Here is a 13,486-nt window from a genome sequence, read left to right on the forward strand (position 1 = left end):
ACTTAAAAGCAAAACATTGTTTTCTCCACAGTAATGTAGATATAATTACATAATAATTAAACAGCCAACAACTCAACATAATCTTCGCCGGAGAGGCTCAGTGGTTAAGGCGCGCTCTTGTTGAGCACGAGGTGTCGTGTTAAACTCCGACAGTGTGGCACCTGATTTGAAATGGCGGCCGAATGCGAGAATCTTCGCGCCCCTAGAATTAAGACGCACGTCAAAGTAACCTAGGTGATAAAAATTATTTCCGAGCCTTCCACTACAGCGTCTCTCCTAGCCCTAATGCATGCTTTCACATGCGGATGTGAAGGCAGAGACAAAAATAGGTAGCACGTCATTCTCAAACTTGAAAAATAACCGAAACACTAACTAAAAAAATAATATACATTGACGCAGCCTGCTAACAAAATATGCATCTCATGCTTGAACGTCAGCAAAATAAAACCAAGAATTAGGACGAGATGCTCAACTAACCGCTGCGCGATGACGTGCAGAAAGTTCCATGGTCAAAGCTGTTTTAAAACAACGGAAGTATTCCAGAAGGTCAGACCTGCTGTCTGCTACAGCAAAGGAAAATACCTAAAGCTACTGACGTCACAAGATGATGTGCGTCGCGCCTTCGGAAGCGCAAATGTCATAGACAACATAATCATTTCCCCTGCGAAGCTAGCATAAACACCTATTACTGCATTTAAATGTCGAGGTTGTTTCACCTTTGCAGCTATGTTAAAACGCCTGCTGACGTCTTTTAGCCGTGTTTTGCATGCCACGAAACGCCTATAAAACGGCAGAAACATACGAGAGCCTTTAGTCGACTACTCCTTGTTGTCGAATCAGCAGCTACAGTGAACGTGAGTGCCAGAGAATGTTTATTATTTCTTTGTTAGTATTTAAGATGCCCCAGGCATGATATTTTACATTAAGGACGAGCCATTATTTAGTGATAGCGATTCGATGACAACCTCGAAACTCTATGGAACAGTGTGCGGCGTAGCATCTTTGGGGAGAGTATTTCAGTCCGATGGAGTGTTCACAAAAAAAGCGACAGAAATTCTGAGAATTGTCTACTAATGCGTAAGCGTTGTTTGGCTCGGCTGTGACTTCGCTTTTGCTTACTTTTGCTTACTTGCTTTTCCTAGCTTATGCGCGCCTACCCATGGCCTTTCTGGTGGAAAAGAATGATTAGGCTTTTAGTACACGATTGTCAGATTATCTCGCCGGATCGGGCCCCTTCAAAGCGTCCCTACCAATTGAGCCGAAACGCCAGGCACGAGCTCGTTTCGACGGAACAGAGCGGGTGAAAGGCACCAGCTGCCACAGTAGCGCGCACGGTGTTGCGTGAGAGGAGAGTACATCGCCGCGATGCCATGTCCCTCTCGTTGTCGCTCTCGCAAGCGTGTGTTTGCACGCGTTACTTATCCGCTCAAGCTCTCGCCTGCGTTTGAACTGTGCCTCGGTAAGGTCCAATGAAAACGCGCCAAGCGTTTCAACGCGCTCGCTTGCCCGCGAGAAGTTAATAACTCGAATGACACTCAGCAGCGTTCAATTGGACATTGGCCCACCCCAAAATCTCAACCTGGCCCACATCCAAATTTCACGTTGTCCCAACCCCAAAATTAAGTACGTCCACGTACCCCAAACTTTCAAGTTGGCCCCACCCCACATTTTGAGTTGCACCAACCCCAAACTTAAAAGTCGACCCACCCCTAAGTTTAATTTGGCCCACACGAAAATTTCAAGCTGGTCCACTTGCAAATTTGAAGTTGGCCCACCCCCAAATTACGATTTGGGCCATCCCCACATTTAAGTTGGCCCAACCCTGCTATAAGCTTCCCATGCATTTTCTATGGAGCCCTATGTACGAGAATCTCTATGGGTATTCTCTATCAATTTTTCGGGGGGTTTAACTTGTTCCTTATCGTTTATAAAGCTTACAATCATCTACATTTAACTATTACAGCGATTCGAAATTGTCTTAACTTCGCAAATTACGCATTTTTGTGCAGATACAAGGCACTTTTCGCGTGACGGTGCTGGGGCACTCGCCAAAGAACGCTAACGCATTTGCGATGAACAGCAGTAGGGACAGACGGCGGGTGGAACTGTTTATTCGGCTGGACGGTTGTTGAGCTGGCAAAACTAACGAGGCGCTAGAGTGGTAACGGTAAAATTTACGGTGAAGGCACAGCCAAAGTGTAAGACACTTAGGTCTGGGTCAGCAAGATGTGCTTCATGTTTTATTTTGGTGACGCTCGTGTGATACGAGTAATCAGAGTAAATATAGCGAGCTGCGCGATTCTCAACAGTTTCAAGTGTATCTGAGAGGTTATAGATTGCGGGCCCCAAACGTAGCATGCGTATTGGAACTTAGGCCGGGAATATATTTCGACATACTAGTAGTTTCATAGAGGGCGGTCGGGAGGGTGGCAAGACGCAAGCACCGTCGTTTGCAGCCTAGGGAACGGTTGTTTTCGTTAGTGACACGTTGTTTATGAGAAGACCAAGCGAGATTACTTGAAGGCTGATGCCATAATACTCGCATGTGTCAATAGACGATATTTTGGCGTTGCTGATGACATACTTCGGTAGGCGGCCAGTAAATTATTAACCTTTTATAAGCACCCACTGACAATATAGCCAGGGCAGATGCAGTAGATATAACGTGCCTGAAGACACCGGTCTTCGCGCGTGGAATAATCTTACCTACCTACCAATCATCCGGCACCCCTCGTTGTGATAACGACTGCTCAAAGATATGAAGCCAGATTACACTGACAACGATTAAGAAAAACCGTAACATTCTCAGCATTTCGACGGGTTTAGTCATGTTTCGGCTGAAATTATAAGGTTCGACCAGGCCCGTATCTAGGGGAAACGGGGCCTAGCCCCCCGGCCCCCCCCCCTTCTCCGCAATTTTGATCTTTCGGTGCCCATGGAGTACATCGACCGAATGGGTCGCCGCGTAAGCGACCCCGAGCATCACAAAAGAACAGAGGACGCCGGAACCGACAGTCGGCGCCCGATAAACAGAAAGGGGCGGCTGCGATCCCGAATTTGTCGCCACTGCGACCCCCCCCCCCCCCCCCCCTTTTCTTCAGCCACAATTCTACGCACGGCCCGCTGCGGGCTGTCATGCTGTCAACTATTAATGAAGTAGTATTTAAAAAGTCACATAATTTACATTCTGCGATGTTTACCGAAAATGTTTACTGAAAAATAGGCGCTTACGTCAAATAATCAAGGCCTTCAGCAAGTGCCCCCCCCCCCCCCCCCCAAAAAAAAAAAAAAAAATCCTGGCTACGGGCATTGGTTCGACTCTGTTGTGTTAAATAGTTTGCTGAGTGCATCAAGTTTAGGCAAAGTACTTCGGATGCTGGTGTAAAGAAACGAAAGGCTGCAGTAACGGTTGATATCACAACCTGAGGCTACAAGGAGGTTCAGGCAGGGGCCAACTATTTTAGTTGAATCACCTGGTCAATAAAAAACCGTAGGCGACCCTAATCTTTGACTTAAGTGTCTCTTAGTGGCACTCGCACCTCGGCGTTGGTGATCTTTAGGTTAACTCTGCGTGTGTATGTTTTGAAAGAAGCGACACAGACACAGATAACTATTGTCTGTAGGTCTTCTTCATGTGGGTAGGCTGTGTTGTTCTGGCGGCTTCCTCGTCGACCACCTTCATGGCGAACGCAACGCCCGAAGCGAACTAGGAGGAGCAAGCGTGCGAACGTATTTCCCTTGGCTTGGAGATTCTTGTGGAAAGGGGGTGAAATGTTGGGTTAAGTGCAACGCGATAACTGTCTCTCAATAGAGGACACCTCAACCGCGTTGCACAGAGGGGAAATGGGACTGATAGTTAGAGGAGAGAAAGATCGCAGAGGCAGGAGCAGCAGCAGCGTCAGATGCGCCGGAGGCGCGGGAAAGGGGAGGTCAGGGTTTAGACTCGGCCAGTGAGGCCGGTGTCGTCAACGAAGCTCAGGAGGGCACGGTAGAGCTTCGCGTGACTTGATGATGATGATAAGTGGTTCTTGAGGGAAAGGGAAAGGTTGGCGCTATCTTCTGCAGCCCTTGAGGTGACTTGATGAGCACGATATGCGGGCGAGGAGCGAGAGAGGGCGAGGAGGAAGCGCAGCGCGCACCACCTGGTTGGGCGTAGCCCCCTAGCGAGCGGCGCACGAAGCGCACCTTCCGCGCCCGCTCCGGTGCTGACGTCAGAACATGTAACCAGAGCGCGCGCGCAGCTGCTGCGAGCAAGCGATGCGAGCAGGTGCGCGCTGGGAGACGAGAAGCGAGAGAGGAGGGAGTGACGTCACATCCGCTCTGTTAGGCAGATGTTCAGCTTTATGCCAGGCAACTGTTTTCTAATAATTAGCCGGTTAAATATCATGTTACCTTCTTGTGTGTGACGTCATTGGTGACGTCATTACTACCGCTTTCTACTTCCGGGTTTCCAGGAAGTTCACCGAAGTCGTGCTCACGCGGAAAGTCTACGATTATGTGCTTTGGTGTGCGGTAAACAGTGATTTCTAATTATTCCAGACAATTCAGTAACTGAACTCGTAACTGAAATTATGCTCTGATGTCATTTCTACACTGAAACCCATGAATTTTGTACTGTGCTATTGTTTCTAGTTTTCTGATTTATTTTGAACTTAGTCCACGGTAATCAGTGGTTTCTAATTAATTATAATTATTCCAGACAGTTCAGTAACTGAACTTGTAACTAAACCTATGCTCTGATTTATTTTTAATGAAACCCACGAATTTTGTACTGTACTATTTCTTTATATTTTTCTGATTTATTTGGAATTTCATCCGGTAATCAGTAATTTCTAATTAATTCTAATTATTCCAGACAGTTCAGTCTGGACAGTTCCAGACAGTAACTCAACTTGTACCTAAACTTATGCTCTAATATATCTATTATGAAACCCATGAATTTTGTACTGTGCTATTGTTTTTCTATATTTTCTGATTTATTTTGAATGTCGTCCCCGGTCGTCTCAGGAGTTGAACTGGAAGTGCTGCGCAAGAAACGAGAAACAAACTCGATGCTCGTGCCACTGATAACAACTTATTGTGCCGAAGTTTGAATGGTGCTTACGTTAGGTATTGGCGAATTGAACGAGATAACTTCTAGCCTTGAGCGTGTTGGGACAGAATAATTGCGGTATCTTATAATCAGCACACGAAATGATTAGCTGCGGTGAACTGCGCGAATTTCACAGTACTTCATCTGTTCGTTCAGGCTTTAAAGCGGTGTGAGCGCTTTCAACATTCACAGGTGCCCAAAGTTAAGTTTCATGTAGATGTCCCGGCCGTAGTATTAAAGACTTCTGCTTCAACCCCAAGTTACTCTTTCAGTATCTTTCAAACCGAAAAATACAGAATTCGACCTTTGCGCCCTGTTCCCAGATTAATCTAGCCTAGATTTAATGGATGCAATTTCATCTGCACTTTTTTGAACGAGCCACCGCACGTCATTTACTTTCTGTACTGTGACACTTGACGAACAGTCTTCGTCAGTCATATCCACTAGTTTCCTGATATCATCAAAGGCCTTGTCACTCTTCGGTAATTTATGGAGGATGGACAACTTTATTAGTAACAATGTTTGACCTGAGCGAATTTCTTTAAGTGCTTCCATTATGTCATTAGATGTTTCACTACCACGAGCGTTTGGGACAGGCTTTAATTCAATGTCACCTGATATCATCAAACGGGGTCCATAACCCACATGCACTATCCAGCTATCATAGTACAACACCGTGATCTCAGCAGCACTAACAAAGCAGTATAGTGGGTACGTCGAATAAATAACAAACAACGGTAGTTTACCTCCGAGACAAACAGACGTACATCGAAAGTGAGCGCTCGTGATCATGATTACAGTGCTACCGAGCCAGTGCACGTGCGGCCTCCGTTCGTGCTTAAAAAGTAGCGATGAGGTGAGACTCAAGAGGGCCGATTATTGCCGATTAGTTATTATCGGTTAGACGAGGGGTGGTTGACCTCGCCCAGCACCACCTACATAGCACAGGCCTACGCACTCCGATCTATGACGCCATGCTACCTGGCCCGAAATTTATATTGCCAAGGCTGGCGTGACGAAAGCGGTGACGTCAAAATCACTGTTGCATACGCGGGAGCATCCCCATTAGATTCTATGGCAGTCGGGCCAGGGTACGTAGGCCTAGGTGGTGCTGCCTCGCCCCGCGTGCTGAGTGAGTAATACCAATCGCCGAGACAGTGCGTTCGGAGATGTGAATGTGCCAATCCCAAGGCATGCCGCTATACTTGCTGTACTCGGTGGACAACCTGAGAATCAGTACAAGCTGAACCGCGGTGCAACTGCCTACGTGACATCATGAGCCGTCTCTGGTGATGACGGCAATGCTAAAGATTGTGCTGGCAATTGCCCAGCGCTTACTGCTCTCGTCAGCATCATTCATTGCATTCTGAGGCCCGCACCAGCAAATACACGTGACGTCACTCCACAAATAACGCCAAACAGCCACACCTACTTTGTTGATGAAATATGTTCACCTGTAAAACTTCGGCTCACCCTATCCGAGGCACATAGCGATGGTTCGTAACTTGTTATTTGTTGTGCTTCTATCTATCGGACTCTTCATATTCCCTTTGGCTACATACCCAGTAATGACGGTTGTTTGTTCTGCTTTGCTTCATTTTGATCAGATCAGTTCAACAAGAAACATGTGTCCAATTTCCCCTGCGCTGCGCCCGATGTCGAGGCTGGAGAACCGTACAGCCTTGGTGACAGGAGCTGGAAGCGGCATCGGACGCTCTGTGTGCGAGGCTCTAGCAGCGGATGGAGCCCGGGTGGTGGCCGCCGACTGCAACCAAGATGCTGCCTACGAGACCGTGTCTAGGCTTTGTGGGGGTGAGAAAGGCTACGAGGCCAACTGCGTTAGCCACTCCTAGCAAAATATTGTTTTTGTACTCTATAGGAAGGATCTAACTTCATCTTCACCAAAATTTTGATCTTTTAGGCTCTCTTTCGACTGCTTTTTAAATGCGAAGCATTTCTTCCCGGCGGCTCTGTCCGTCCCTCCATCCGCCGTGCGGCGTCCACACCCGCACTGCGCATGCGCATCCTCCTCCCCATCCTCTCCTTGTCTCATCTCACCTCCTCTCCGACGCTGCGCATGCGCATCCCCTCCCCCTCCTCTCCTTGTTTCATCTCCTCTCCTCTCGGCATTCCTCCTCTCCTCTCCGACGCTATGGCAACACCTGCGGCTCCGCGCGCGATAATGCGAAGCAGCTTAGGTTAGAGGCGCGACGGTAGGCGCTGAATACTCCGCTGGGGGGCGCCACTGTAGCTCGCGGTATAATGACGCGCGCGCGCTCCGCTCCTCTCATTCTCCTCCCGCAACGCTGCGATGAGTGCCACGGACAGCGCCATCGTCAACGCCAGTGTCAGCGCCGTGGACAGCGCCGCGGAGAAGAGGGCTCGAGCCGCTGCTACGAAACGGCAGCGGCGACAGGCCGATCCCGAACTTCGAGTCGACCCCATGGCTGCTTCGCATACTACTCAGGGTTCCCCTACGGGAAGATGGTGTAATTTTTTTTTACTCGCTCGACATTTCGTTGCTCATCAGCTATTCATGGTTTGCGACTCGTTCACTTTTCAGGAGCGGAAATTTAAAATACCATATCGCTCGAAGTTAACACGACCAGAAACTGTTTTCTTGATATAGACAATAATTGAATAAATTGTACAATATAAATTCTTAAGGATTTTCTATGTAATTGCTAAATGGTATGCTGTCAGCGGTAGACAAATGTTTTTAGTACCCTTTTGTAAATGTTGACATGACTTATTCTGGAAACTCTTGCTTTGTTCAGACCGGTTGGTACGCACGGGAGAAATTGAAAAGCAGCACGGAAAGAAAGAACCGAAGCGAAACGCCTCTAGTAATTCTTGTGGGTATAGTTTGTGCCCGTTTGCTTTCCAATATCTTGCTCTCAGAGCAGAGTGATATGCGACGGGGAGTGGCCCGTGGTATGCGGTGATAGAATGAGGCGGACGTATATAGTTTCATAACTATAGGACTGTGCAACTGACTAATTGTACGATTTAGAGATAAATATGGAATAAATATTTTACGCGCTCAATTGGTTCAAGTCTCGTTAGCCAGGTAAGCTATACACATGGCATCTTAAAATAATGCATGTATACCTGTTAGGGAAAGTCTGAGCGTTGGTGCATCCAGTCTTCAATTGTTGGAGGAATGGATGACGGCTCTTAAAACAGCCAAGGCAGCGTTAATTCCCAACGTATGTTTATTCGGGCACGTATCGACCACCACCATCATGCATCACACGCTATGAGGCGCAATGTGCAGATCGAGTGGGTATGTTCGAGTACAAGCTGTCGGGGAGAAACCCGCGGCATAGGAGCATGTTAATTTCGTTCGCGAGGGTCTAAAGCCAATGGTAGCTTTCATCCAGGCGCCTTATTATTGCGAAACAGCAGTATAGACGTTGTCACAAACGAAGCTGTAGGTCACATGGACAACGCGTTTCGCTCAGTGACGTCTAGAGTACTGATCATCCATTGCTCATGCATTTCGGTACACATGAGTGCAGTCACTTGTCGAGATAACGTGCAACATTCGAGCTCATATCATTACCGTTTGGCACAGAGGTATTCGGCCCGTCGCATGAAGCCATCAGTGTCCCGAGTGAACGAATTCATAGAAATGGATGAAGCCAGTGACACAAATGGTCTACTTGCAGGGAAAAGTTGAGAGCAGAAATATACGTGACCTCATCCGAGTCGCATAATGTTTGTCTCGTGTTGAATGCAGCCCCACGATTGCATGCCACAGAGACGTTGTTAGGCTGTGCTTTCAGACACCAGAGTAGGCCATTACTGCCATCAGTCACTCGCAGAAATGACAACATCAGCACGTGTAAATGATTGCGAATCTCCGCGTGGAATAAGGTTGAAATTTTGGCATGCTAGGTGCATTGCTATCACAAGACGGACTTACCAAAATACGAAAAACGAAAAGAATCAAACAAACATAAAGCAGTGCCAACTTCTGGGGAATTATAATCGCCGATGTTACAGCCGCATGTTTTGCATGTATGATCCGCAGTAGGCTGCAGACCTCGCAAAAGGTCGCTTCCCAAAGCCACAATACACTTCTTTGCAAAAGGAGCCTTTCACCGTGGCGCACGAGTAGTCCTAGGTGCAAAAATTAGATGCAGCATGGTAATCCCGTGATCACTTCTCGCAGGCGCTAGTACCGCGCCATACAGAATACGTGCCTATAATCGCGGCAGTGCCCTTGAGACGGAGTTAAACATATGAAGTGCATTGGGTGCCATTCAGTGTTCAACAAGGCACATATACGATGGTGTCTCATACATGTGCCTCACGCAAGCCAGTGTTGCCTGAAACTTCGTCGTTAGCTATGTCCGTATATTTCACCATGACGGCCTCAGAAAGAATTTGCGCTTTGGGGAAAAAGCTTGCTTAGATCTTTTTGAAAGGGGTTTTTAATATTATGAAATCTATTTCATTTCCACAGGAGCTGGGCTACACCTGGCCTTGCAGGTCGACGTCAGTAGCGAGGCATCAGTTAAGTCCCTCTTCAGTCGTATACGAGACTCGCCGGGCCTGCCAGCAGTGAGCATCGTTGTTTGTAGCGCCGGAGTCAAGAACATTGACAGCCTCGTCGACACGAAGCCCGACGCCTTCGACCGAGTTATGTCAGTTAACGCAAAGGTACGCAATATTTGTCGGCCCATATAGTTATGCGCAATACGCCTTCTCTGAGGACTAGACACTTTGAGCAGCGCTTGACTTGCTAGAGCGATTCGTAAAATGAAAGTACGAATGAACAGCGAGTATCAGCAAGCAGTCGAGGCACTGTAAGCCACTTTTATTTCGACTATTCGCGACTACATGTCGGCCGATTCATGGAACGGGTATTGTAACAATGAATGACGATAATAATCAAAACAGAGAGAGTTGGCTTGAAGGAAGGCAGAGGAGTAGGCTAAAGCTTGCGCATTACGGTTTGCTACTCTGCACTGGAGACGTTGAGAAAGGGTAATAGAAGGTGGTATGAGGGATGATGGTGACTTGGTAGAGGTATGCATAACGGTGGGTGGCGCTTGTAGAGAGCTGTAAGTAATGGCTTGCAGCAATAAAACTCCTCAAGCAATAAAGCTGGTAAAGCACGAATTAGTCAAGTAATGAAACTCCAATAGATTTCTTTACTTACTCGTTACGGTGCAGTAAGTTCCGTCAAAAAAGAAAAAAAAAAGGAAATAGCCTCTAAGCAGTATTAGTGGACAGTATCAGGTTTTTTGCAATGCTCGTACGCAATTACCCGCCATATTTAAATTCACAACTGATCCGTGCGCGATTTTGTGCGCAGGGCACGTTCTTGACGGTACAAGCAGCAGCCAGGGAGATGCTATCGCGGGGCGTGCGGAACGGTGCCGTGGTGACGGTGTCCAGCATCGTGGCTCGGACGGGTTTGAGCCGACAGTGCGCCTATGCAGCGTCTAAGGCAGCCGTCGTGGCCTTCACCAAGACGGCGGCGCTCGAGCTGGCGCCGCACGGCATCCGCTGCAACGTGGTGCTACCGGGCTTCACCGACACCGCCATGACAGCCGACGTGAACGACAAGGACCGCGCCCACGTGGCCGCCTGCACGCCCCTCGGCAGGGCAGCCCGACCCGAGGAGATTGCCAGAACCATCCGGTTTCTGTGCGACGAGGCGGAGAGCTCATTCGTTACTGGAGCAGCCCTCGATGTCACTGGTGGTCTTCACATGTGACAGCATTGAATTGTGGAATGTTTGGCGAATGACACTGAAATAACTCTCGCTACGACGACGTGCACATTGTAGCACCGCAGGGACAACTGTTTTTGAAAATGCAGTTGAAAATGTAGTTTTCATGTGACTTTAGGCCAAAAACACAGGCTATGTGCCTTCCAACTATTGCGTCTATCGCAGACACATTTCTACTTAACCACCGCCTTTGGAAGGGGAAACGATTTCTGCAGCTCTAATTTCGGGAAAATTGGGCAGACAGGCCGGTGTTTGAACAATAGAGTACGCGAGCACCGAATGACTGTGTGCAGCAATATAGGCGGTCACATGGGTTGCCATTGTAAAAGATGCGGGTGCAAGCCAGAACTGGAAAAAACAAAGTTCCTGTGTCTTCCAACTATAGCGTTTATCGCAAGCACATTTCTACTTAACCACCGCATTTGAAGGGGAAACGATTTATGTAGCTCTGATTTCGGTAAAATTGACTGGGATGTCCAATTTCTTCCTTACACTGGGTATAGCTTTCTCGTTTCTAGAGTTTTCATCAACGTCAGTAGCCGTCTGTGAATGTTGACGCGAAATCGGGATTGTTGACTGTGTGTGAGAGTGTGTGTGAGAGATGTAAACGAGAAGGGAAGGCTATGAAGCCAACAAGATGCACGTGCGATTTGCCACTCTGCGCAGGGGTAAATGTGTTAAATACTGAAAGCAGAGAAATAAAGCAGAGAGAGTGCCATCAGTACCTACATCCGGTAACTATTCAAGTCTGCAGGCTTTCATTGAGGTCACTCAACTCAGTAACTGAAGAAATACACGCTTCACTTTGTGAAATAGTCATGCATGTGGCTAGGATCCTAGGACCTTTGCAGCCAAGAGTCTTCCACTAATTTCGCTGGCACGTAACGTTAGTTGGGCTAGCTGATTGAAACTTTTTTTTGTCTCTCAAACTGCCGCCTGTGCATTCTCGATCTTTCCCTGAAGCTGCAGCTACCACAAGGCCTCTTCAACTGCGATGTAGCATTGCTGTGTGGTGTCGCTCGCGAGTAGTGACTTTCCCGAAGGCTTACTTGTTCGCCATTAGAACGACTTTATGCGACAGTTGCGGTTGTGAGGAGTCCGTTGAACGTCTCGTCTGCATCTTTCCCGCTGCAATGACCAGAGTCCTCCACCTCGAACCACGTTAGATCATCTGGACTCTATTTCTGTTGTAGCAACCGCAGGTTGTGTCAAGCAACTGAGCTGACTCCCGACAGGTAGAAACTGCGCTGTGAACGTCTTGGGAAACGGTCGAACCGAACAAGAGAGAGACGCAGGAAGGAATAAAAAGCGGCCGCGAAATGGGGCAGCATAGAACTACACCCAGAGTTATAATTGCTTTCTTTTATTTGAATCAGACTTTCTCAATTGAACTTTTGGGATGCCTTGCACTTTAGTAGCCAAAGTCCCATACTTTAGTCTGTTTTAATAAACACAGATCTCCTCGCAGGCCTTGAGGCCACCTCCTCAAATAAGTCGTTTTTTGCAACTAATAAAAGCCGTCCCAAACAGTGCCTGATATGTTGTATTAGTTTATCTGCTTTCCACCTAAGCGCATAAAGCAGGCGCATCAGATACTTGCGTGGTGGTGTGGCTGCGTTTTGATGAAGGTACGAAATTTGTAAGGGCCTGCATAGGAGAATGGCAGTAAGAAAGGAGCTGGGGCACAAGTAAAGAGAAGCGAAGAGTTTTTTTTTTTGTGTATGCGTACAAAGTATGGTTACCCGCTTATTATCCATTGTCTCTACTCCGGATGAGAACTAACCAATGAGTGAGAGAGAGTGAAACGCCAAAAGAAATATAGGCTGCTTAACTATAGAATAACGGTCCTGTTGGCTACCCTCTAATGGGGGAACGGGAATATGCAGAAAATATGAGGAAAACATCAAATAATTTAATATGTGCGTGAATATATCCGCACTGAAAATGTATATCACTAGCGTTACTCAACGCTGGCAGAAAACTTTAAAAAGCGTTGCCTATTCCAAAGAGTGTTTGCCATCTTACTTCACTCTATTCGTTTGCTTATTAGTGACAACACGCACATTGAGACGCGATAGACTAGAACAACTCAGGAACGATACCCTTGTTAGGGAAGCCACACTGCTATGGCGAACTCGCCTGCGGTACATTTGCGGAGTTCTTACTAAAGTAGCGTTTCACGCACATTGCGTTTAGTGTTCTTTCTGGATGACACCACTTTGCCAAGCTTTTCAGACCGGCACCATTGTGATGACACTACATTTCTTCATCGGGTTCGTAACTGCATCATACTTTGGGGGGATGTCGTAGTGCTAGCCCGACAGGTACTTCAAGCGCGTTGCATCTTATTCGTCATCGTCGTCGTTCATGGGCTCCAGCGACGGCGTCTGCGGGCTCAAGTTGGTTGACAGTAGCATGGCCTTGTGGTCGGAGTAGTATCGTTGCGTTGCGATGGTCTAGTTCATCGTCGGCAGTGAACTCCGGCCACGCTTTGCTGCCTGAAGGTGTAGACGCGAGCGATTCAAGTTCGGCCGATGAAGACTTCATAGCGCCGACAGTGGCGCCACTCCTATCATGCACCATCTAGTGAATCGCCCGCCAGGCAGAGCCCAACTCCGTTCACAGTCTCGAAGATATTCATGCCTGTC

General features: G+C 47.7%; 1 protein-coding gene across 1 annotated transcript; it reads left to right on the top strand.

The window, feature by feature from the left end:
* Nucleotides 1–762: 762 nt before the first annotated feature.
* Nucleotides 763–12,370, top strand: LOC119442826 (estradiol 17-beta-dehydrogenase 8). The gene is made up of 4 exons (XM_037707860.2): nt 763–854; nt 6,700–6,904; nt 9,564–9,760; nt 10,419–12,370. Exons 2-4 carry the CDS (start codon nt 6,718–6,720, stop codon nt 10,821–10,823), a joined length of 789 nt encoding a protein of 262 aa, XP_037563788.1. The 5' UTR covers nt 763–854; nt 6,700–6,717; the 3' UTR covers nt 10,824–12,370.
* Nucleotides 12,371–13,486: the final 1,116 nt, after the last annotated feature.

This window comes from Dermacentor silvarum, chromosome 2, assembly GCF_013339745.2.
Source record: "Dermacentor silvarum isolate Dsil-2018 chromosome 2, BIME_Dsil_1.4, whole genome shotgun sequence".
NCBI lineage: Eukaryota > Metazoa > Arthropoda > Arachnida > Ixodida > Ixodidae > Dermacentor > Dermacentor silvarum.